Source organism: Diadema antillarum, unplaced genomic scaffold, assembly GCF_040938485.1.
Source record: "Diadema antillarum isolate AM-2024a unplaced genomic scaffold, OU_Dant_1.0 seq00000764_RagTag, whole genome shotgun sequence".
NCBI lineage: Eukaryota > Metazoa > Echinodermata > Echinoidea > Diadematoida > Diadematidae > Diadema > Diadema antillarum.
The window spans coordinates 788034-815398 of record NW_027271654.1 but is presented as its reverse complement, the minus strand read 5'-3'; the positions used below and the strand labels follow the sequence as shown (position 1 = coordinate 815398).

Genomic DNA, 27365 nt, shown 5'->3' with positions numbered 1-27365 from the left:
AGCCTTTTGCAAAAGGCAGCTCCCTATAATTTCAGCTCACGCACACAGAGAGCAATGGACTTGCACACACAGCGCGCAACGGGCAAGCGCGCTCCGATCCGATCGCTGTGTGCACGACGCGAGTCCATTGCAAGAGCCTCTCTGCAGCTGCTGCCTTTGCACAAGGCTTGCTAGCTAGCTAGCTAGCTACAGTGTAGCTAGCTATGCTATCCTACCTGGCCTCGTGAAGAGCATGCAAACGAACGCCATGGATATGCATGCATGCTTCACACATCGTTCATATTACGGTGACAATAGTGTCGATTCTACTCCGTATTTTACAACTTTTGTCTATGGCCATATTGATACTAGTACATTGATAAGTTTTACGGTATCGGTAATTTAGTAATGATACCTGTACATCGTGTATTTCAGCTACTAGGTTGGCTGTTGGTAGCTTGGTAGACTGATACATCGGTAGCAGTGCTGTTACAGCTGTTGTCTATGGCCAGATTGATACATCGTTACTGCACAAGGCCGATGTAAGTTTATCCCGTATTTGCAGCTTTTGTGTGTGTCCAGATTGAAAGATCGCTCATTTATCTGTAAGATTTAGTGATTGCTTACCTTCCAAACGTCGATGGGCATACATGGCCCCAAGGTGACCTTATAAAATTGGGTGTACATGACAGATTTTTTTCCGTGATTCGACTGTACCCGTGTATACGACGCACCCCCGATTTTCAATGTTTTCCGACGAAAAAATAGTGCGTCTTATACACGAAACTTTACGGTATGTGGACTAATCCTGCATTGATGTGCAAGTAACAATGTGCTTTGTGTAAATACTGTAATTGCCATAGACAACACAATTGTAAACAAAAGTAGAGATTATGCAATCACCACAAGACATTCACACTACATACATTATACTACTTCAAATGTACTGATGATGACTGGGGACAAAAAAAAAACAAATCACCGTTCTATGATCACAAGGTTGGTTGTTGTTTTTTTCTTACCCTTTGGTGATTCAAATCTGAGTGTGTAGGGATTGATGTATCTGGCGAGGACATCACTAGACTTGCTTCCAAATGACAAATGGACTTTATACGAGCCTTCGTTGTCTTGGACGACGTTGGAATTTGGGAAAATTACAAGCACTTTTTCTCTGACCTGCGAAAGTCAAACAAAGCAAAGCATATTCCATAAATTCAAAAGATGAATGAGATTTTTCTTACTTTCTAGCCATTCTAAATGTCTTTCTAAATGGAACAGAGAGGTTAAATCTCACATCCTGTATGCACAGATTTATAAATGGAGTACACGTCACTCAAGCAAGATTTACCTTTCAGAAGGAAATACAGGTGTAATCCTTTTACCCTTAAGATGTGTAAATTTCAGAGAAACTGAGAAACCTTTTGCAGAATAGCAACCATTCATTATTGCAGGTACATAACAACCAACATTCAATCTCACGCAAGGCAGTGTTCACAGTCATTGTTGGTTTACAAGAGCATCGACTGATTTGATCCCCTTTGAGACTAACTGAAAAGATGGTAATGTGAAAACATTGCTGTGAACAGAAGACATACTAATGCCACACTCACACAGGGAAAAAGCTATCTTCATTTGGATGAAACATCAATCATGGTATACAAATAATGAATGTTCATGAGTACATTGGACAGAATATTTCATGAGGTGAAGGATAAAATGCTCCATTAAACAAGGCACAGCCAAGTTGAATGGATCAATAATTTCATCTTTCATATTTCATCGTTCATTGAATGAATACCGGTAACATTTATTTGTCCTATATAACACCTAAAAAAAAATCCTTGTCATCTGATGTTTTATGAATTTAGAAACAGGAAAGAAAATGTGAGATCTGAGATCAAGAGAGTGTTGCTTGCTGTACGCTAGCGAGCTGTCCGTCAATACGCTTGATCACATGCACACATCGCAAACGCAAGTGTTTTACGCACATAGTGTGCCTGGCTCTCGGCGTGCGTGCAAATGGAATAAATGGCATGGATTCAAGATTGCACGGTGAATGGAGCCACAATTGCATGAATTAATGATGACATAAGAGTAAAATGGGACAAATGATCAATATCAAAAAACCAATCAAATGACAAGGATCTATTAAGGTGTTATATACTTGCGGAAATGCTATGCATCTTATAACCCTGAAGTATTTATTTTCTGATTGTATCAATAGGTCAATAGGTGAGGACCGGTACAGTGGACTCCCGTTATAACAAAGTCCTCGGGACTGGCATATTTCTTTCGTTATAACAAAATTTCGTTATAACGGAACAAATAAACAACAAAGATACATAGAGTGGATAATGATGCGGCCTGAATTTTTACTACGTTGTAACCGGAATTTCGTTATAACCGTGTTCGTTATAACAGGAATACACTGTATCTTGCGTACGGTACGTACCCCTGTTCTAACTCTGTCTGGAGCCACTAGACACTGGGAGCCCCTGGCTGGAAGTGTTCCTATACAAAATCACAAAAATGGATTGGAAGGTGAGTGTATAGACAGAATGATGAATAAAAAATGTGTAAGAAGAAATCGAGCAGATTACGGTAATTAAGAGTTTATCTTACCAACTCAAGGAACTTGTAGTAATTGGACAAGATACATTTCTTGTCTAGAGTGTTAATGGTTTATCTTACCAAACTCAGAGAATTTGTAATTGGACCCAAAATATTCATACATTTCTTGTCTTTTGTGTGGCCAGATTTGATCAAGTCTTTGAGTCAAGATTAAAGCAGACAAATGATTAAGTCCTGAAAGTTTGTGACTGTATTCTTTTGAATTTGGAAGACTGTAACTTTCAGGTGTCTTTCACTTTCATTAAACTGCATTCAAACACTAAAATAAAAGGAAACTATTAAAATACAAAATATCTGACACAGCTAGGCTGCCAGAAGTTGTTGGTGGATAGAGATGCCAAAACAAAGAATCATAGATTCGGCACATTCCATGTATTCTTCATTCTTTAATTCATTCATAAGATTTTGCCATACGGTCAAGTCTCACGTATTGCTTGTGTGGGAGCTTGAATGAGGTAGCAGAAAGAAGCAATGTCATCGCACTTTAGATGTATTAAGAGCAGTTGAAATAAAGTGGCGACCAAAAAACATCCTCACACAAAAGGACAAATTAGTAATAATCAAGAATCATGCAGTTAAAGTCTGTTCATGCTTCTTCTTCTTGCATAAATGCACAATACAGAGTTATTTTCAGCCCAAAAAACATGCAGAATCTAAAAGCTTCTATTTCAAATTCATGGTAATATGTAGACATAAAGCTTTTAAGAATGAAAACTTGACTCATCATTTATCATTGGGACAGAAAATCAGAAAGCTGGAGCGAATATATTCAACAACACTTGCATTCAAGATATGAGATTACAGAAAATGCATTTGAGCACACAGGAAAATTCATCAGCAACAATTGCAATGGTTGGTTTCTTCAAGCAAGGATAACAAAAATTCTCTGATGAGAAAATTCCATTCTTTTCCTGACAGCTTCACATTTTGTGCTATTGCCACAAAATCTCTAAAAAAAACCCAAAACAAACAAAACAAACTTTGATATTACTACCATCACCACATCCAAGTTGCTTGCTGTCATGCAGGTCAAAATATATGAATACATACTTCAAAGTTTATAACTGAATATAAATACATATATCTTTAGCTACATACATATATATTTTATACACACTCATGTATTGTATACACATGTACATAGATAAAAACACACATACTACATTAATTTAGTACAGTGAATGCAACTCCCACCACATATTTCTACTATGTACTTGACCTTCTACACACTGTATGTTCATCCTGCACATGTTTGATTGGAGTATGTGGAGGAACTAATGCATCAAAATGGACTTTGATCATGGATGTCTTGTTTTTTGAAGAATATGTGCATATTCTTCACTTTGTGTCCATTTTGTCTTTTAGTCCAGCAGTGTAGTCAAATATGTCAGACCTATTGCTAAGCTTTGACTAAAAGCACCAAATTTGGCAAACATGTAGACTTCTTTATTCTATTATAAAGTAAATTTAAAAATTGAGCCCTTCAGAATTCTGATTGGGAGGAAGATGGCAGCCAGTTTTCAAAATGGTTGCCATTTAGTAGTCAGGTAATATGGATTAGTATTTATTATGTATCAATGTTTACACATTTATTTAACTAAGACCATTAAATGCCCTACACAACTGATTAGCGACAGAAAACTATCATGAGGTCCGGGAAAAAAAATAGCAGCAGAAACAATGTGCATATATCCATACTTGGTGAGAACCTCATGGTCAAAATCTTAAAGTCGATGTAAGATGTAAACACTGGAAATGTGCAGAGTATGCTCAAGTATACCACAGTATCAATAACTAGGGTCTACTGGCAATATCAGTGCATACTGTTAGTAACATAATATGTAAGTAACATATCAATGGTTGTTTTCTTTTGTTGCTGTTGTATTTTTCTTGAAAAAATACAATGTTCTTTCCTAACCAAATAATATAGACATTGAAATAGCCTCATTGAGACAAATATGTTGCTAATGATTCATATTTCTACCCTAATTGCTATCTAATCGCTATTGCTGACATACTTAACAGTGGCCATTTTGAAAAAATGGCTGCCATTTCTATCCTTGGCAAATTTTAAGAGGGCTTTATATCTACATTGGGTTAGAATAGTTTAACTACTTGTGCCAAATTTGACGCTTTTAGACAAAATAGAACAATGATTCCACAATCCCACTTGACTTTTTCATGCTTGCATGCTTGTTTTACCTTATTGTTATTGCTTTATACCTTTTTCTTTTGTTTCCAGAGCGAGAGTAGAGAGAAAGACATATATATTTATACACCAAACACATTAGGACTATAAAAAAATGGTGAGAAAGCTTTATAGGCACACAAACCAACACCCGACCCACACCCACATACACACACGTACAAGGACACACAGCGAAATACAAAACATACTATGGAGTAATGGGAGAATGAATACATTTAGAACACTGTTATCACTGATAACATGGAAAACAGCAAAGAGCAGCCCAGCATTACAGACATGAGGATTTTTGAAAAAGGTGGCTGAAGCAAAGATTACATTCTGAAAAAATAGAAATGAGTACATAGCTTCACTTGCTGAGGATGTGACACTAAATATAGAAAAAAAAATATATTAAAAAAATTGTCTATGTGTTACTGCTTATCATTCTATAACATGGACGAACAGAAAGCGACATAAAGACCTGAACCCAGACATAGTGCCCAAAGATTGATAATGATTCATGTAAGGTTACCTGTGGGGTTATGAACAAAATCAGAAGAATTATCATCACAAAATTTTACGATGAAAATACACTGCAAAATACACCACCATGTGCTCTGGAATATTGGATGCTATTAGTATTTCATATCTCATGAAGAATACATATGCATATCTTCAGCCAACATCATAGTATCAGCATTCTGTCCACTGTAAATCTTTGTGTGCCACACTATTCTGAGAAAACATTCTGTTTTTTTCAAGGCCATGTATCTTTTTTTATAGAAGCATTTATGCTAGAAATGCAAGCCAGCGAAGTTGTAGAGAAAACTGCAAGCTTTGCTGTAATATGTAAATTCTATGATAAAGCTATGGCTATATGATCCTTTCAGTTGACTGTCAGTTGACTCTATACAGGTATTCAATCTTTCCAGTGATTTAACACAGTTAATATACTTGTTTATTCCAATTCTGGGACCTGTTGGTGTCAAACTCTTAAAATGTGTTTCTGTTTTCTTTTTACAAGAATCTGAATGCTCTACAATATGTTTATATCATAACTCCTCCCCCCCCCCCCAAAAAAAAGAAAAAGATTTCCCAAACCCTGGACATATTCCACAGAATTTGACTATGCTGACAGAGAAATATTTCTCCACACAGACAGGAGTTATTACTACCGTACCTCGATTGTACCATGTGATAGTTATTTTAGAATGTTTTGTTTTGTTGTTGTTGCTGTTGTTGTCATCGTTGTTGTTGTTTGTTTGTTTTTTTGTTTTTGCCATGTGGATTTTGGGAATGAATACTGCAAGCACAAGAGGATAGAATAAGAGCACAAATTCAAAGCATGACATGCTAACCCGTTTTGGTTTGCGCTAGAAAGAGAGAATGACTTCTGGCTTTAGGCTTCTCATTATAGCTCTGGTAATGAAGTGCTTTTCATTACGTCAGTTTCAATCATTCCTGTCTTAGCACTGGAATTGGTTGGAAGACAATGTAATACAGATGATACTTTTTCCTCTATCACAATGTTTTACCTTAGAGTGCTTTCTGTTGACTTTGATTACACAGACTTGAAACTGAAAACTGCATTTTTTTAAAGTGGTTTCAAAACCGAAATTACATGGCACTGCACTTTTAATGTCTTGCCAACACTTTGAGTATGACAAAGGAAATCCTATCTGGGTCTAGAAATATCATATGAAAATCGTAATAATTCATAAATGTATCTTAAATATTGGTCATCAATTTCAACAAATGTTATACATAAATGACCTAACAAGTGATATTCTTACCCTATACATGAATTCTTTAAAAAATCATCAAATGTTTAAAAAAGAAAGACACACAGACAGCTTAAAATGCAAAGAGTAGACAGACTAAAGGTATAATGAATATTGAGCGCTGATAGCTACATGTAGTTGAAGATGAAATTTCATGCGTACTATATGATAGCAGCAGAATCACACAGTAAGCATCAGGAATAAAGTCTTTTTTTTTGACAGAGAAGCTTCACAATGGAAAAAGCAGCTGGAAAGAAGTGTGTCAGATTTATTAGTGCTTACCCTCAGTCACGTAGGTATCATTTATTACATCTTCTTCGTCCATCCTTAAATCTGACAAGATTATTACATAAAACAGTCAAGTTGTTGATTAAGACATATTGATTACACACACACATACAGATTACACACACACAAACACACACACACAACCCGATATGAGTAAAATGAGCTTTTCCATTTTACTATGAATGAGGATGTTTCTACCTATTGCAAGTAGACTAAAATCAAATATGCAGAACAGTAGAAGAATCATTAAAATCACACAAACTCATAATAAAAGAGTTATGGAAAATTTGAAGTTTCATGTGATTGCACAAACAGTGACAAGTGGAGATATTAACAATTCAAAACATTATAGCAGACATGGACCCAATTCTCTTATTTATCTGCAAACAAATCTTTTCTACAATTCTATACCTTCAATCAATAAAATCAAGAGCATAAATCATTCATATCACATCAAATAAGAGTAGAGTTATAAGAGTGGAGCTGTCACAACTTTTAAGGTGGAGGGGCTGTATTCAAAAACTGATTTGAGTTTTTGATTTCATAAACACAGTGGCAGTAGCAAAGTGAGGAAGTGACATTTTTGTCACATCTAATTTGCATATGGATGTGGTTGCCATCAAAAGAACTGTTTTGTTGAAACAATTCACAATTGATGCAAAATTTCACCTACTTTCTTAATCTACAGGCTATATCAATGACACTTATACTGCTGTGCTACAGTGGTTTTAATCTTCATTTTAAAGTGACTTTGACTGAACATGGAGTGGTTTTCCACATGAAAGGTTTGTGATGCATCATGATGGGTTAGTGTCAGGTAATACAGCGTAAATGCTACAGATGTTATCAAGATAGATAAATGACATTCAAGTAAGAACAGGCAATACAGATGATAGATATATTCACAGCATGATATATGACAATGTTCATGGAGAGAAATAAATGGCAAAGTATATATTTAGGACTTTAAAAAATGAACCTATCCTTTATATTGATTAACTAGAGAGGGGCCGTCAAAGGCGGCAGACCCACGCCTAAGTACAAAGTCGGGGTAAACATAATGTGCATTCGGTCATCTACCAGAATTCGGCCACTTAATTGCCAGTGTGCTTTATCACCAGCCAGTGAGTTCTACCAAAGATCGTACACTGAAGTGTACGATCTTTGGTTCTACAGTCACATCACACGCAAATCACATCATTACACATACGGTATTAACACTCATTCACGTACAGGAAAGTCCTTAAGTCTCCTCCAAAAATCCATCGAAAATCCCAAATTCCACCGTCAAAAGTGCAGAATCGGAACTTTTCCAAGCGCGCGCGAATTAAGTCCAGTTTTAAGAGTATTGTCTACACGACGGGTCGCGGAAAAAGCGCTAAAAATCGAGAAATACGCCGTTTTCTTACGGGATATTTTGATTATAGCAAGCCGAGAGTGTGATGATATCAAAGGTCGTATGAGTGTACGATCTTTGATGGTATCCACAAAAGCAAAAAAGAAAAACAAAATTTACGTACCCCCTAGGCAATTACCCCTATGATTAGTGTCTACGGGAATTATTCAATGCAAGGGTTGAATGCAAATGTCTACTGCACCAGTATTCGGCCACCAACGAGCGCCGCAACGTCCCCGGTGCAATTTTGCACCAACAGTGTAGAGCGCGATGCATTTTCAGCGGCCTTGCACACGCATTGACATTGAGCACGCATATCGTGCAGTGTGACTGCGACCGAGCAAAATGCTCCTCTAACGAAAAAAACAATCAATGTTAATTTGAAAAATCATCAAATATCAAAGGTCGTATGAGTGTACGATCTTTGATGGTATCCACAAAAGCAAAAAAGAAAAACAAAATTTACGTACCCCCTAGGCAATTACCCCTATGAAATAGTGTCTACGGGAATTATTCAATGCAAGGGTTGAATGCAAATGTCTACTGCACCAGTATTCGGCCACCAACGAACGCCGCAACGTCCCCGGTGCAATTTTGCACCAACAGTGTAGAGCGCGATGCATTTTCAGCGGCCTTGCACACGCATTGACATTGAGCACGCATATCGTGCAGTGTGACTGCGACCGAGCAAAATGCTCCTCCAACGAAAAAAACAATCAATGTTAATTTGAAAAATCATCAAATATCAAAGGTCGTATGAGTGTACGATCTTTGATGGTATCCACAAAAGCAAAAAAGAAAAACAAAATTTACGTACCCCCTAGGCAATTACCCCTATGATTAGTGTCTACGGGAATTATTCAATGCAAGGGTTGAATGCAAATGTCTACTGCACCAGTATTCGGCTACCAACGAGCGCCGCAACGTCCCCGGTGCAATTTTGCACCAACAGTGTAGAGCGCGATGCATTTTCAGCGGCCTTGCACACGCATTGACATTGAGCACGCATATCGTGCAGTGTGACTGCGACCGAGCAAAATGCTCCTCTAACGAAAAAAACAATCAATGTTAATTTGAAAAATCATCAAAATACGGGCCAGTTTGTGATGACGGAGAACGAACTTTCATAAATCTAGAAGGACATAGTCCCTCAAATAGGCCTAAACGTAAATTTCGGAATTCTTACGAACATTTGAGCAGCGAAGTCGGATCGTTGGGGAGTTTATGTGTTCGTATGGTAGCGGAAAATCGCAAAGTGAGAAACGGGAAATTTTCGGAATGGTCACTATACCATGGGGTCAAAACTTCAAGGTCACACAGAATTTGCAAGGGTCAACCGATTATCACCAAAATCTAATCGATTCTTTCCTGTCATTATCCAAACATTCCCTGAACATTTCGTGCAAATCCGTTTACCCGTTCTCTTGTTATCTTGTACACAAACAAACAAACAAACAAACAAACAAACATACAAACAAACAAACAAACAAACAAACAAACAAACAAACAAAAAAAACAAACAAACAAACAAACAAACAAACAAACAAACAAACATACGGAACCCTTTACATAACCCCCTGCCGATTTTCATCGGCGTGGGTAAAAAGCTTCTTTAATAACTAGTAACAAAGTCAATAATCACGAGAAGAAAATCCAAACATTTATAGTTTTCTTTCAGTCTGGTGAATATGGGAATCTTCAATTCTGAAAAAAAAAAAGCTTCTCTTGCACAAAATGCTTGCGTGTTATGAACTATACATGTATTGCTACTTTACTTGTACAAAGCGAAATCATGCTTCATAGAATGATGCTGTACACCTGTTAGTACAGCACCAATCACTCCAAAGTACAAGTCACATGCAAGGGATTAGCAAACACAACAGTGTGATCACTCTTTAGCCTGTTCCCTACAAGATCAACTCTCCATAGTCTTTGCACATGACTTACCAGATACCCATAGTTAAACCATATCATGCTTATTCCCACACTTTTATTATATGTTAAGACAACGGCTGAACCAGCCATGTAAATCCCAATGGATGTTGTTGTTGTTGTTTTTTGTTGTTGTTTTTTTACTTTAATTAACAATATGATTCAGTCTCCGCACATACACACACAGGGTAAAACTGGTAAAGCAGAAATGGGTAAAACAGAAAGTGCACATGACCAGTTTAATCTACCGGTAAATATCAGTTGATACACAACATACATGACAGAGGTATTACAACACACTGTTATTCACACACACACAAAATATCATTACTTTTTTTTTTTTGGATTTGTCAACCAGATTGCAATTGCAATCTGTGTGGCAGAAGGTGTCATTATGTTATGCAAACAGTAAACATCAGTAAAACAAGTAGTAAGAATTACCTACACAAGATACCTTTGGACCAGTCTTCTATGCCCGAGGCATAGCCAAGGCTGTTTGGACTCTTTTAAAGGTACAAAGTGTTGGTACTTATGCTAATGCCCAAACAAAATGATGTGTATTATTTGTTTTATAAAATGATTATTCAGATCCGTGTTATTTTATTTGATAAAACTTTGCAGCAGCCATTTTCATAGGTAAACAAAACAATGAAATCTTGCCCATTAACATGCTTTGCATCGTGATGCAAAAGTGCTAATGAGTCAGTCAATAGCAAAATTACATGTTAGGCAATATAATATAAATTCCTGGTTGCGTATATTCTCAAGCAATCATTTGATTATGATCTGCTTCATCATTTTATAAAAAACAAACAAACCAACACTCCGCAACATGATGATGAAACAAATCTGCCTATAACTAGTAACATTGGAGATGAATCACAGGAATGTGGAAAGGAAAAACAAACTGCAGACGGAATTGATTCTTCAGTCATTTACATACCACAAGTTGGCTGATGACAAGGCTACAGAGGATAGCAAGAAAACAAGGCTCCCCAGATGATGGCAAGAAATGACAAAGTGTTTGACTAAAAGACCTCTGAGACAACAACCAGTCCTATTGCATCACATCACAAGAGTAAATGATTCAGGCAGATTTTACTTAGCTATCAATTGGATATTTCAAACTGGAAGAATCCTTACATGCTCTTCATGATGTCTTTGTGATTAAAAAATTTACAAACGTCTTCTACGATACTTCTAGGATTTACACCCCACTGAACATATTTGTGTTTTAAATAGGGCAAAACAAGTGATCAGCTGTCTGCACTATCAAGAGTGGTATCCTCATGTTTTCAATGCTAGAATTTACCTTCCCCCTCCCCCCCCCCCAAAAAAAAAAAAAATCCCACTCCTTCCAGCTCCTTTGTATGCCAAAATGTTTGTTACCCCACCATTCTATCAAAGTTCTCATCAGGCTATGTAGCAAACTTTCTTCATGATGCCAGTGTTTAATTCTCTATCAAAAAGAGATGTCCATTTGAAAGAAAGAATGTATTAATACTGGTAACTAACCACACTTTGTCTAGTACTTCTACAACTGAACTAAGATAATCTGTACAGCAGGTTTGGGGGAAAGGATAATGTAGAATCTCATGGCATCATGTATATACTGCATAAAGACTCATCGCATCGGATGTTAACTCTACAGTTGACCACAGCACATGAAAGAAAGTAGAGATACAGGATAACATGCAGCGTAATGGTACACTCAACTGAGTGTATTTTGTGAGCGACTGAATTTTCCCCTTCCTGGCACATAAACACAAACACTACTGGATCATAACATATGACATAACCTTATTCTATTAAATATCTATCTCTTGTGAGTGAATTCTGGAAATGATTGGTCATTGCTAAACTTCATTAAAATAATGATATAAAAGCATGAAAGTGCCGATACATCAAACTGACTGCACATTAAGAACATACCACGTACATGATCTAGGAACAATTTTGAAATGTGAGAATTTGCATCAAACTGCAGCCAGTCATTAAATGGTGACAGAAAGAGAAGCCATATGGCAGGTGAGTGCGTAGGATGTGAGGTATATATGAAATATCAAAAAGAAAGTTTTCCCATCTCCAGTGAATAGACAAATGAAATATATACCGTATACGTTCATATATATAAATCTAACATAGAGGAACACCACCAGAAGTGAAGGGGTACAGAGAACATGATGGTTGGCATGGCAACACAGATTGGTATTTACTAGGAGTGAAATGATGAGCAGAGTACACATTGCTATATCTAGCTTTTATCAAGCACCTTACCTTTGATTTCATATGTATCATCTGGAAAGCAGTTATCACCTAAATTGAATAATATCATTTTGAAGAAAATTGAGATGCAGCGCCCAAAATGTGTGCAAGGAATGCAAAATACTTGACACTGACGAAACTTTGAGGCATTTTCTTTCTTTCAATCATGTCACAATAAACACAATCTTCATCAAAACAAAAACAATAGCAGTCAGATCACTACTGAACATAAGTTCAGACCTAAAACAGGTATGACTATAACAATATCAAAAGCATATACATATATGTATTTTTCTATTATATATAAATATATACATATACACACGCATATATATCTGAAATAAGTGAATACGCAATAGAATTATAATTGTAATAAGATTTTCAATTTTTAAGAAATGAGCTACATGATAGCCTCTACTCACTTGTTAGACTTATATGTACACGTATGAGCTTGGCATTGACAAAAATGTGGATGTGTCCTGTTCTCATCCTGTCATGGATGCATAAAGTGTCTCATTATCATTAATCATCATTGAAATCATTAAGACATTACTCCGATCCTATACACCAATACTCTAAGATGCTTCACATCAAAGCATATATCATTTACAGTGCATGTAATGATGGAATGGTCTTGTAGTCTCTCCATTCCAAGCATTTCAAAGATGAACCACTTTCACACAAAGAAAAAACAAACAAACAAGCAAGCAAATAAATAGAAAAATATGTAACACCATCACCAACAGCAACATACACTGGTAAACCAATCAGCACTGATATGAAATGATTTCCTACTGCAGTAACATGAAACAAGTATTGTTCAACCAAAAATACAAAATTTACATACTGTGATACAAACATTCAAAAAATGAAAGTGTGTAAAGGAGAAAGTGAGGGGCAGATATGGTGAAATGGTTGTTGTTGTTTTTTTCAGAAACTCTTTGACAGGACAAACACAGTATGTCTTGCTGTGAAAACTGCAATGAAACAGTAAACCCATAAGTTACTTTCAAACTCTGGATACACACCGGTAGTGGTTTTCAACCACACTTTGGCACTGAGAGATGTACAGCTTCTTACTCTTAATCACACTTTGAAAATTGATTTAATTACACTGGTGATAAAGGACTCTCAGTTTCAGAATGCAGTGCTCTTGTCATGGAGGTATTCAGAGTGTCCCTGAACACTGTAGGACTATGACAATTTACTTGAACAAGGTGGTACTACCTAGATGTCTAAATCCATCGCATTGATCGTTCTGTAGCTGCTCATTGGCAGCTCTCATACAATTATCACTTATCATCGTAGATGATATTTAAAAAAATAGACAAAAATCACGACACAAAACTTGCAGAGAGGTCATACTATTCAGCTGGTAAGAGGTTTGAAGTTTTGTAAAGCTAACGATGATACATTAAAGGCAGGAATCATGGCATGACCCATCAGACATGACAAATGAGAGGGAGAGAGCAAAACTTACTAGAGTCTTTCCTTAACCCTGACTGTGTTTTGTTCAGCAACGGGCACACACACTGGAGTGCTTTCTTTGCCAATTTTGCACAGATGTCTTGGAAATAATCGTCATTGAATCGAGATTACCCAATCCCCCCTCATCCCAATTGTGTCACCTCGGCCTTCTTGTTGGACTGAGGCACATTGCTACACCTGAATGGGCTGGCTAACTGTACGACTATGTCCAGTTTGCAGGGATTAATGAACCTGGAGGAAACAGCTTGGCAAGTGAAGCTACGTGCCTGGGGACTTACGGGGTTAGAAACCTTGAAGTTCCTTTATGTTTCACTTGTCATCTTGCAGCAGTTTCCTGAAGTTAGCTTGGCCTATACAATATCTACATTAAATCAAGAGGTCTCTCAGAGATGATATACGAAAGAAAAACACTCCTGGTGACTTTAAAGTCATAAACGTGTCTTTAAAGTGGTGATGTGGCTCAGTTGGTCTCGCATCTGCCTCTAGATCCAAAGGACCCAGATTCGATTCCCGAGTCTAACTCAGCAATGCTGGTGTGTAATCATATACCGTCCCCTCTATATGTAAGGTAAAACACTGTCACTAAGAGTGGAATGTTCCTTGTACAGTACATCAAACTTGGGATGTTTAATTCCCAAATGGGAAATTTACTGTAAAAGTGGCAAGTTTCGCAGTGTCAAAATTTTTGCATATATCGCACAACCAGAACCTACTGTGAAAATAAAGGCACACGGATATATTTGCCTGCCATATGTGCCAGTAATTGATGTCCTGATTCTGCAGAATTAAAAACAAGCAAAATTCATCTTACCCAGCAGAGCGTGAATAACTATTCCTCACGCAAAAATATCCCCTTTTACAGTACTAGATTTGCTGAGAGACGACATTATCATTAATCATTTGGTTTCATTTTGCCCCTTCCTAAGTCAAGGTTAAAAAGTATGACACTTTTTGTTAAATACTATACAATCATGCTTCTGTGAGTGAATTCCTCATAGTACGTTTGAAAACAACAGTAGAACTGTATAACATATGCAGAATTTGAGAACATGACAAAGGAAAATTCATAAAAGCATACACAGACCAACTGTGGTACTTCGTTCTTGCTGACTTTTTCTAACACTAGCAAGAGGTGCCATACAATATCGCTCAGTTAGAATGATACTAGTAGCCTTCTCATTGTGTGTGACATGGAATGGGGTTTCAAGTGGACACAGACAGTTGCATTCTTTGCGCGGAAAGGATGTGTAAATACATTGCAATGAGTCAGACTCTGTCAGAATGAATATGGAATGAAGCCAGAAAACTCTGTGGAGAATGGCTACAGTTTTGCTCTTCCATTTCACCAGAAGTATTATTCATTTTATCTATTTTTTTTTTCCAATTCACAATCCTGGCTATGAAAGTTGTTTTTTCTGTGGTTTTGTTGCAGAACTTTGTTTTTCCATCTTGATCTCTGTGATTGCCAGTCTGATGCATACTAACCCACTGACATGGGAGAGTTGTATGTCTTGAGACATAAAAGTCAATCAAACAAGAAGCAAAACTTTCTGCTTTCCCTTGCTTACTCAAGGAAGGCTTTCAATGTGTTCATACGGAGTCTGATTACTGTTACCTGACCTAGCTCAGTTTGGAGAGCAGTCACTGGTACATAATATCAGTGGCTATTACTTGCTATGGACAGTCAAGGCACACAGTCGATTACACTCAATTTGTTGTTATAGTTCTTCTCTTAAGTAACAGTAGGGACACTTAACTAGTGCTGTTCCAGTCTTTGTCTGAAGCAAAGATCCATAAATGTGCAACTGAGGTGGCTACATAGAAATATCATACCACCTCATTACTTTATTATGGCAGGGCTCAACACTAACTTTTTTTTTTTCTCTCTCTCTCTCTGGTGGACCATTCCGGCCAGTAAAATTCTTTTACTTTGAAATTTTGGTGGCTGGAAAACAAAATTTAGTGGCATGAAAGACAAGGAAATTTTACAATTTATTTTGAGTTTAAACTGCCCGATTGGGCCACCAAAATTAGCCTTTTTGGAAATCTGGTGGCCTAACACCAATTTCTAGTGACCCTGGGCCACTGGGCCACCAGGCCACCAGGCCACTGCTGATGTCAAGCCCTGCCTATGGGCAGCATGATGAAGTATATCACAAGAGCTCTGACTGTGGAATGGGAAGCTGTAAATTGCTTTTTCTTACTCACGTTATTCATCAACGGGTTTCGATAATGTTACATTGCACAACCCGTGCAATCCCTAATTGCAACTGTAACAGTACATGCAGCTACTCTTGTAAGTCGTACACCATTTTGCAAATGTCACTTGGTTATTGGTCATCTAAAAACAGACTTATGTGACCTGTCATCACAATGATCCTGATCAAGTCTTCAAAGATTGACTCTCGAAGTTTGGCATCATTACATTTTCCACATTCCACGCTTTCAAATGATCCAACATTAGTCCCCCCCCCCCCCCCTCCCCGTTTATTTTCACAAAAACTTTTAAAATGGTAGGAGAGCAAGCCTTGGGGTTATTGTCTTAGAAACTATACCATATACTGTAAATATTCAGCAAGTCTCATTTTTCGCAAATTGGGACTTCCCAACAATTTCATGAGTGGTTACATTCGTGAACATGAATAACAGTAATGAACAGAGAAATGTATATGTGTGGTAGCAATACCGCGTTCATGTCACTGGATCAGAGTTAATATTTTTGCATGTGCTGAATTTGCAAAGAGCACCCGACTCGGGAAATTCACAAATAAAAACTCACTGTAAATTATAACAATTTTTTCAGCACATCATCTTTCAGCACCTTGCATATAGGTCAGTTTTTCTCAGCTTTACTTTTTGTGATTTTATCAGGGTAGACTGCTTGTGGTGGTGGGCTGCATAGTCATGTCACCATTCAAGCATAATGATAAACATATGCATGGGTGCATGATCAAATAAGCCAATGAATTGGATTGGTTGTAGAGAACTGAAACAAACTGTAAAAATTTTCTCATATTTGTCAGTGGTCTTTCATTTGTAATCACCAACTTGTAGATTTCAACTTAGACAGTAAAGTATTATGCTTAATTTTGAAAATATACAATCACAGAAATTTCATAGATCAGGAAGAATTCTATTGAATAAAGACAGAAAAATAATGGAATGGTGCAATCTTGGGCACAAACACATGTACATATGATAGGTAAGCAATGACTGAGTTTTTGTTGTTATTGATTTTTGTTCACTTTTATGTGTTCAAACAAACTCCATATTGGTACTTCAGATTAGCTATCTTATTTGTTGATATGGCTGGGATTCCAACTATACAGCCTGTGCTCTTTAGGCTTATGATATGAAATTGACCAATATTCAGGAATTGGTTGTTTTCTTTTGAAAAACAAACCAATATTATTGTGAGTGCCTGGATTTGTGTTTCAATAAGCTCTTATTGATAAATCTTGAGCAGCATCAATGAGGGAAATGTTTTCGAGAAATATCTGGATATTAGAACATTTAAAACACATAAAAAGTAAAATGTTCCCGAAATATCATATGTATACTTTTGCCTGATTTATTTTTGCATAATGTCACTGCTTCTTAGCATTTTTTGAATGATTTACTCTGAGGTAAATTCTCATTGAAAATGTAAGTGTCACCTTTTTATCCGCACACATGATTTGACGTCTTGATGACTTTTCTTTGATGACTTGATGTAAAGCTCATTCATTTACTAGTTGGGCCGATATGATTGAGAATTAACGCATCCATATCTGCCATCCACAATCACTCTCACAATCTTCCCAATACAAAGCATATATTGCACCATTAGTGTTACTGATTGATATCAAAATGAAAACAACATACATCACATATACAATGAGCGAATAATCAAATCAAATCTAGCATTCATGAATGCGTCAGCCCTTTCGTGATCAATTACAATTTCTAGAGGGAAAGCAATCCCTAAAAGTATTTATTTTTTACACCTGTATCATGTGAAGTGAGCAATACTATGCTTTAGAATACAAGCTTGTGACATCAATTCAAAGCACTATACACTGTTAAGGCCTATGCCATATATTTAGTGAGTCTAAATTTTCGCGAATCGGGACTTACCAACGATTTCGCAAGTGGTTAAATTCGCAATTGTGGAGCGCTGTAGTAGAAATGTATACGTGTGCGTCACATTCATTTCGGGATCAGAGTTATCATTTTCGCATGTCTTTAATTTCATAAATAGCACCTGACTCGCGAAATTTGCGAAAATAAAAACCTCGCGAAATATTCGGCGTATACAGTATACAATGAGATGAGATAGCCAGAGATAAACAGCCAGTCATATCTCACAGAAGTCACAAAATCCTATGACATCAGAGTCATATATATTGCAAGTCATCAGAAGGGACTTGGTGCAAGACTCTAGATACAAAGATGGCATATCATTCTCTTTTCAAACACGACTACAATGCAAGCCTCTGCATGTGTGTGTGTGTCTGCTTACACCTATACCTCACAATGAGAACTGTAGAGAAGCAATATGTCATCCAATGCTTCCACAAACAAAAGATGAAATGATGCAGAAATGTACCAGCCAGCTTGTGTACACTCTCGAGGAAGAAGACAACTTCAGCTGCACTGACTGTGAGAAATACCTTGTGGGTATGACTTTATAGCAAAGTTTCATGCAGATACTTCTGTTGCATGGGTCATGGAACTTTGGGATGGTGGGGGGGGGGGGGGGCTCCCATCCTCCTCCCCCCCCCCACACACACACACACACTTTGGCCTCATTTACAATAAAAAGGACAACTATAACTCCACTGACAGCAAGAACTTTTGGGGAGTTTCGTCCAAAAATTCTGCAGTCTGTGCTGTATAGAAGCATACAGTGTGTCCACGATAGGAAGAAATGGGTACGTATATACAATTGTACTTGTGACAATAGCAGTAGAAGTGGTATAGCAGTGGTAGTAAGTGCTGATTCCATGAACTTAGTTGTTTTAAACTAATTAGATGTAGCTTATTGGGTTTTAATTTTTCAGTGTTTAGCAAAATAAACAAGCATACAGATAGGTACTTAATCTTTAACCCATGATATGAAGTACAGTAGACCTCGCCTAATTCGACATTGCATAAGTCGACAACTCGCTTAAGTCGACACAATAAAAAAGTCCCGATTTTTGCCTTTGTTTTTCCTTGAAAGTTTCCTCGTCTTAGTCGACATCTATAAGTCGACAACTCGCGTAAGTCGACCTGATTTTTCAGTGCCAACTGAGCTGAAATACGTGTTAATTCCCTCGTCTAAGTCGACATAATTTTTCGCTCAAAATCTTATCGCCATTCTCTGAAAAAGAATTGTTTTCCCGCTCCGATTCGCTGCATTTTTACTCGGTAATTCGCTAGTGTACGGCGCGGTAGCGTTCGCGCCATGCGTCCATTGTCTTGTATGCCAGAATATAGAAAGGACATACACTCATTTACACTGGAGCAATATGTAGTACCCAAGACAGTTCACTTTACCCCTTTTCTCCCTCTCGTTTTTCTCAAAACGCGCAAATTTTGTACACTAGATGTCCCAGTAGGTATTCATTATCCGAACATGAAATAGGTGTTTTTGTAAATCCGAATATTCTAACGTTGATTATTCCGAAGCGGTATTAAAACCAGGGCCCTTTCTAAAAAGATTTATTACAATGCAACTAATAATGCAACTCAAAAAATCAAATGCAGGTGTATCAAATCACACGCAACTTTTGCATTTAAACGCAAGTGCGTTGCTAAAAAGACTTGCGTTTGATAATCATACGAAACTAGAAAATAATTGTACGAACCTGAAACTCAATTGCGTTTAAACGCAACTCTAAAAATCAAATGCAAGTCTATCAAATCACACTCAACGATGTATTTAAACGCAAGAGCGTTGCAGAGAAGACTTACGGTTTTTGTACGAAACTAGAAACTGCGTTTAAATACATCTCTATACATCTACGGAAGTGCGTTATTGTTGAAAAGACTTGCATTACTTTTTTCATTTCGTAAGCAAAATTAGAAATTAAACGCAACTCTGAAAATCATATGCAAGTCCGTCAAATCACACGGAACGCTGAAAAGACTTGCGTTTGATAATCACACGAAACTAGAAAATTGTAGGAAACTTAAACTCAATTGCGTTTAAACGCAACACTAAAAATCAAATGCAAGTCCATCAAATCGCACGGAACGCTGAAAGACTTGCGTTTGATAATCATACGAAACTAGAATATTGTAGGGAACTTTTTTTTAACTCAATTGCGTTTAAACGCAACTCTAAAAATCAAATGCAAGTCCATCATATCACACGTAACGCTGTATTTTAAACGAAAGTGCGTTGCAGAGAAGACTTGCGGTTTTTGTACAAAACTATAAGAAACTGTGTTTAAACGCATCTCTAAACATCTACGGAAGTGTGTTATTGTTTAAAAGACTTACATTATTTTTCATTTCGTAAACAAAATTACAAATTAAATGCAACACTAAAAATGAAATGCAAGTCCATCAAATCGCACAGAATGCTGAAAGACTTGCGTTTGATAATCATACGAAACTAGAAAATTGTAGGGAACTTTTCTTTAACTCAATTGCGTTTAAACGCAACTCTAAAAATCAAATGCAAGTCCATCATATCACACGTAACGCTGTATTTAAACGCAAGTGCGTTGCAGAGAAGACTTGCGGTTTTTGTATGAAACTATAAGAAACTGTGTTTAAACGCATCTCTAAACATCTACGGAAGTGTGTTATTGTTTAAAAGACTTGCATTATTTTTCATTTCGTAAGCAAAATTAGAAATTAAATGCAACTCTGAAAATCAAATGCAAGTCCATCAAATCACACGGAACGCTGAAAAGACTTGCGTTTGATAATCATAAAACTAGAAAATTGTATGATATTTAAACTCAATTGCGTTTAAACGCAACTCTAAAAATCAAATGCAAGTCCGTCAAATCACAAGCAACGCTGTATTTAAAACGCAAGAGCGTTGCAGAGAAGACTTGCGGTTCTTGTCCGAAACTAGAAACTGTGTTTAAACACATAAAAATGTACGGAAATGCGTTATTGTTGAAAAGGCTCGCATTATTTCTAATTTCGTAACGGTTTCGCCGTGACCGAACTTAGTCTGCACTTGCAGGGGAAAAACATCGCAACATTTACACGTTTCAAACTACCGAAACGCATGCTGCTTCACAAAATGTCAACGAAAAAAATGATAACGAATTATTGTCAAAGTTCGCTATGCCGAAGTTTTAAATCTCAGTCCAAAGTTAAATTAGTCCGACAATGGTAAGAGGTTTGTTTTTACGAAGGTTATAGTAGTCCGAAAGATGTCGTTTTCGGATGAACAAGCTTTTCTTCTTCTTTTTATTTCAGACGGGCCCGCGCCGTACAGAGCGGTAATGTTGCGAATCGGAGCGCGAGAACAATTCATTTTCAGAGTATGGCAATACAAATTTAAGCAGAACAAATATGGCGACTTTTAGGGAAGGAAAATCACACATTAGTGACATATTTCAACTCAGTCGGCACTGAAAAATAATCTCGACAGAATCATGCGAAATCACACGCATATCTTCCCAGCAACGCACTTGAATTTAAATCGCAAAGTTTAATGCAATTTTGGGGAATTTGCCTTTGACATTTCAAATCAAGTTTAAAACGTTAAGTGTCTAGAAACGGGCCTAGGTTTCCGATCCCGCTCTCTCAAAATCTCTCTAGAGATTTGGGAATTGTGCGTTGTCGTTACTAACCCGCGCAAGATTTAAATGCATGATCTAAAACATTATTGTTGCTGATGTCAGCAGGCATGTTTTGGCGGCAAAAGGAGTAAGATTTGGGTAGCGATCCGCATCGTGATCCAAATCTTACTCTGTACAGGGGAAATTAATTTTCATTTATAAGTCGACAAAATGTCGACTTACGACTTACGCGTAAGTCGACATTCGCGTAAGTCGACGTGTTTTGCTCAGTCCCGATTATGTCGACTTACGCGAGGTTGACTGTATATCAAAACTTTGTACTGTACACAGCAATAAATTATTCTGGGACAAAACAGAATACAAGGAGTGCACTGGCAGAATGATAACTATGAGAAATGACCTTGGATGATTATTGAAGTACAAGTGTAGCTATCCAAGTAATATGGTTGTAATGGTCAAAGTTTATTCATGTAAGTAAAACAAAAGCAAAGAAAATTCAATGTAGAAACTTGTGGCTGCTTAGCAAGTGACTTACATTCCACAAATGATGAAAATGAGTAGATGATAAGCCTATGTTTTAATACATATTTTGATTTCTTGCAAATCTGATTAAAATTGGTGATACACTACCTTTTGGAGTGTCATAGAGTTCTTCCACTTTGGTTCTATTAACTGGAAAAACATTTAAAGTTGTTTAAAAAAAGCATTCATTCAGACCCAAAAGAAGATGAAGTTTCTCTCTTTTTTTTTTTTGGGGGGGGGTGGGGGGCAATTGCAACATTATGCTGGTGCATACTGCATGAAATAAGAATTTACGCTTTCCTGGCCAATATCATAATATTGTCATTCTTTTTCATTTCATGTGCATTCATATGTTTGAGTTTGGTGTAGCGACTCTGATCAAACAAAATTTCATGTTTAGTGTTCTCAAATTTGTTTTGTAGGCACCCAAATCAATGGTCATACAGTTCAAATTTGAATGTAAGCATTAAATTTTGTGTTTGTTTATGAATTTCCAACATTGCGTACTCAAATCAGTGTGATGGGCTGGGTATGCACTTAAGAGCACATTCAATTTCATTTTTGAGCGATCGATTTTCACAACCGAGCATTTGGTTTTGTAATTCACACATATAAGCAAGGAGTGATTTTGTGCATTTAATCATTGAATATGACTTTCCTATTTTATCTCCAATTTTATCATTATGATCATAATTTTTTCATCTAAACAGCTTTTTTTTTTTTGCTCAACAATTAAAGTAAACTTCAATATCAATCCTTCCTTTATCATGATTGACAAGTACGTTCATTTTGTGACCATTAATTTACATCTTTATTTTCATCATGATCATCATATTGTTTTTGTGATCTTCATTTTACATATCTACTTTCATCTACATGTGTGATCCACATAATAGATGTTTTTCAACTTGACAGACAGAGCAAGTAATGTACTTTTTTAATGGACACCTTACAGATTTAATTTGAATGCTCCTATTATGAACTTGTTTGCCTATATACCAATTTGAATATTCAGAATGAGTTACCCACAGGTTGAGACAAATTTGAATAACATTGCTGAAAATGTACATACATTAAATGAATTGGAATGTGCAAATTTGCAAATAGGTTGTCACAATGGTTAATTTGAACGACAAAAAAAAAAACAATTTTGAATGACGCATTTGGGGAGAATGAATGCTTCTAATATGAAATTGATTGACAAAACAATGAAATTGGCTGGAAAACCTATAATTACAACAATTTCAGTATTCCCAAATGAGCTGAATTTTATTACTTGGAGCACAAATATTGTTCACTATTTTCTAATGTAAAGATTAGTAACTTATGCACTTGATGGTCTTTACAGAACAAATAACCATGAATGCACCTGCGAAGTAATAAAAATAAATGAAAAGGATTTTTTTTTTAAATACACATAATTGATAGTGCACTCTGACACAAACCATTTCCTCCTTGCATCAAGATAAAGTACCCAACCTTCTGATTTAACCAGTTGGAGAAAAATGCAGTAATATATCAAAGTGGGAAGGTTCCTGGTGAGGTATTGCCACTTGACCGCTAAGGTAAAAATTGCCGATATCATACCACTTTCCCACTGATACAAACAGTTGTTAGTGTAAAGATTCTGATGCTGTAAATCTTACCATTCATGTCAAGGTAGAATGGTTCACTCTGCTCTTTCACTTCTACGAAGGAAGGAGAATGCGGAGGAGGATGGAAGAGTGGAAGAAAAGGATGAATTGCAGATGTGACAGGTAATGGCCATCAATAACAGAGCAGGGTTAAAATGAGAGATAGATAGACAGACAGACAGACAGTCAGAAAGAAAGAAAGAAAGACAGACAGACAGACAGAAAGAAAGAGAAAAAGAGGGAATACCACAGCGAAATTCAAACACAAAATTGTCTGACATACATTTTGTTTGTCAGGAATTTTCCCTAGTGAGTGAAAAGTGGAGCATATTGCAATGCTTTTGTCCCACTATGAGATTCGACGTAGTCAACTCCCATTACAATTATAAAATATCTACAAAAACTTCAAGCAGGATCCACAAGATATCCTGAGGCAGTGCTTTAAAACAAGCCAGTGCCAAATTCTAGCTTTAAAACAAAACAAAACAAAACAAAACAAAACAAAACAAAACAAAACAAAACAAAACAAAACAAAACAAAAACATTTTCTTGGGCTCAGCAGTGAGAGATTCTTTAAATTCCTCATTCTATGTTGTTTAGATACTTCTGGTAGTAAAAGTTCCAGTCATTTTCAGTTTGGAGTGCTTCATCTATGCATCAACCTTTGCTGTATGACTTTAAATTCAAATGTTGCAATTTCAAAATAAATGGAGTCTATTTTGTGGTGCAGTGACCACTACCTCACATTTCTTATGCTTCACATTCAGTCTTTTCTTACCAGTCAATAGACACAAACTCCCATGAAAATGAGGCTTCAACATGCACAAAATAATTCCATTAGAGAGAGAGAGAGAGACTAAAATACAGTGATTGATATTTTCTAAGCCATTGTTGAAGATCTATGACATACATATTTAGTGCACTCTCCAGTTTTGTTTTGCTTTGTCGTTTAATATATCAAGAACATGCACAAAAACTTAGTGCAAACATTACTTTGGCAATATAAAAATTAATATAGTTTCAATTAGTAGAGCTGTTCAAATGATTTGTTTCATAAGTAGAACTTGATTTTTGTGATGAAAGATGGATGTGGCTTCATTTGCCACATGACTGATATGTCTCATGTCTTGACTCTTAGTTACACATAAACATTCCACATTCTCAGAATGTTCTCTGATGTATCGTAAAAACTATTATAAAACAGTCTTGCCAATGTTCTCTGACTTGTGAAGTGATTCAATTACAAATTGAGATTGCCATTACATAGGAAATCAGTTGCAAAATACATTAACAAAATTTCATCCTGAAATTCTACTCTACATGAAAATTTAACTGTGCAGTAAAGCCTTGAGGCATTGAAGCATTTCAACTGAATAAAACATTTTCAAATAACTTATCAAGCAAAGCACAATATGATATATATAATGAGATGGTCAGTAATAAACAGCCAATCATATCTCACACAAGTCACACAGTCATTTGACATCAGAGTTATACATTTGTAAGTCATCAAATGGGTAAGTCTAATTAATTGTTGCAAGACTCCATTCAAAGATGGCACTTTCTTTCTTTCTTTCTTTTTAAACACTAGAGTGCAAAACTTTGTTCACACCTATGCCTCAAAATGAGAACTGTAAAGAAGCAATGTTATCCAATTCTTGCACAAACAAAAAACAACATGAAGCAGACAAATACCAACCAGCTTGTGTACACTTGGGGAATAAGACAACTTACACCCCATTTATATAGGGCATTTGGAGCACTCCTGAGCCCCTCTGAGCTCTGCATGAACAAACAGTCAGGACCTGGAGCACTATAAAGTTACACCCCTCCCAAGCCTAGGCTCAGGAGTGCTCCTGAAATATCCTAAACTCTGTATAAATGGTCATCAATTGAGAGTGCTCCTGTATGAAGTGAAATATGGCGCTAACTGTGCATGCAAGTTAAATGTTAGAAGTTCTCGCCCACTTGAATGCCACCTTGACAGTTATGCCCCTCTCAGCCACTTCGCATGAGATCTATGCAAGCAGTGATTCTCTGAATGAACATACATACAGAGGGGCAGAAGTCAAAGCACTTCAGGTGCACTCCTGGGCTGACTTTGTGTATAAATCAAAAATGGGGTTCTAGGCTGCATTGACTGGACTGTGAGAAGTATTAGTGGGTATAGGTTCATGGAGACACTTCATGCCCTTCTTAACCCCTCCCACAAACACTTTGGCCTCATCTAAAAATGATAGAGTGAGAGACAGCAATTATGTCTCCACTAACAGCAAGAACCTTTTTTTTGGGGGGGGGGGGGAGGGGGGGGGGACTTCGTCCTCACGATTCTTCAGTCTTTGTTGTATAGAGGTATACAGTGTGTCCAAGATAGGAAGAAATGGGTACTATGTATGATTATAGGTACAATGGTACTTGTGACAAAAGCAGTTGGAGAAGTGGTATAGTAGTGGTAGGATTAGTGATAGTAGGAATGACAGCATTACAAGCTTAGAAGTGGTCTGAGCAATACTAGTTTAGTGCTGATTTCATGAACTTAGTTGTTTTAAACTAGTTAGATGCTGCTCATTAGGTTTTAATTTTTCATTGTTCAGCAAAATAAACAAGCATACAGATAGGTATTTTAATCTTTAACCCATGATATGAAGTACATGTATATCAAAACTTTGTACGCAGCAATAAATTATTGTGGGACAAAACAGAATATATGGAGTGCACTGGCAAAATGATAACTATGAGAAATAACCTTGGGTGATTACTGAAGTACAAGTGTAGCTATCCAATTAGTACGGTTGTAATGGTCAAAGTTTATTCATGTACGTAAAACAAAAGTAAAGAAAATTTAATGTACAAACTTGTTGCTGGTTAGCAAGTGACTTACATTCTACTTATGATAAGAATGAGAACATGATAAGCCTAGTTTTCAATCCATATTCTGATTTCTTGCAAATCTAATTAAAATCGGTGATACACTACCTTTAGGAGTGTCATAGAGCTCTTCCTGTTTGGTAGTACTAACTGGAGAAACATTTAAAGTTGTTTAGAATAAACATTCACTCAGAGCCAAAAGAAGAATTTTTTTTTTCTCTCTCTCTCTCTCTCTCTTTTTTTCAATTGCAACAAGCAGGGTGTTCAGACGCAAAAAAAAAAAAATTATACTAGAATGGTATAGCTATACGATGAGTTTATACGTCTGAACACTGACTAATGAAACAACGTATAACGAAACGATGGTCAGAACTCAATAACAAATCAGCATTCCATCATGTCCATTATGCGTCTGAACGTATGGCGACCATATAGAACTGGGCAGGGCTTAATGGGAGTGCAAATGAAAGGTGACCCTATACCTGTCACTTATGACCATAACAGCATGCGCAGTGAGAAACTGCACATCTATACAACGTTTTCCAGAACAGTTGAGATTAGCGTCCGAACGGTCCGCTGGCTATACGATAATTCTTTATATGGCGTTTCTTTATCGAGTTTTGGTATAAACTGGCTTGCGTCTGAACAAGGGGAAGGACT

At 36.7% G+C, this 27365-nt stretch overlaps 1 protein-coding gene across 12 annotated transcripts in view; it reads right to left on the bottom strand.

Annotated features, from left to right (window-relative positions):
* The window catches only part of LOC139738674 (uncharacterized), a 100437-nt gene that overhangs the window by 49883 nt on the left and 23189 nt on the right, over positions 1-27365 (bottom strand). For 6 of the 12 annotated variants that reach the window (XM_071649286.1, XM_071649289.1, XM_071649293.1 and 3 more), the window contains 6 exons: positions 23850-23891; positions 22312-22353; positions 12473-12511; positions 6862-6912; positions 2432-2490; positions 1002-1155 (listed from right to left, as the gene is read on the bottom strand). In XM_071649286.1, coding sequence (XP_071505387.1) covers positions 1002-1155; positions 2432-2490; positions 6862-6912; positions 12473-12511; positions 22312-22353; positions 23850-23891 — 387 coding nt within the window. The remainder of the gene's footprint in view (positions 1-1001; positions 1156-2431; positions 2491-6861; positions 6913-12472; positions 12512-22311; positions 22354-23849; positions 23892-27365) is intronic. The other 6 variants (XM_071649290.1, XM_071649291.1, XM_071649294.1 and 3 more) reach the window with 6 other exon arrangements.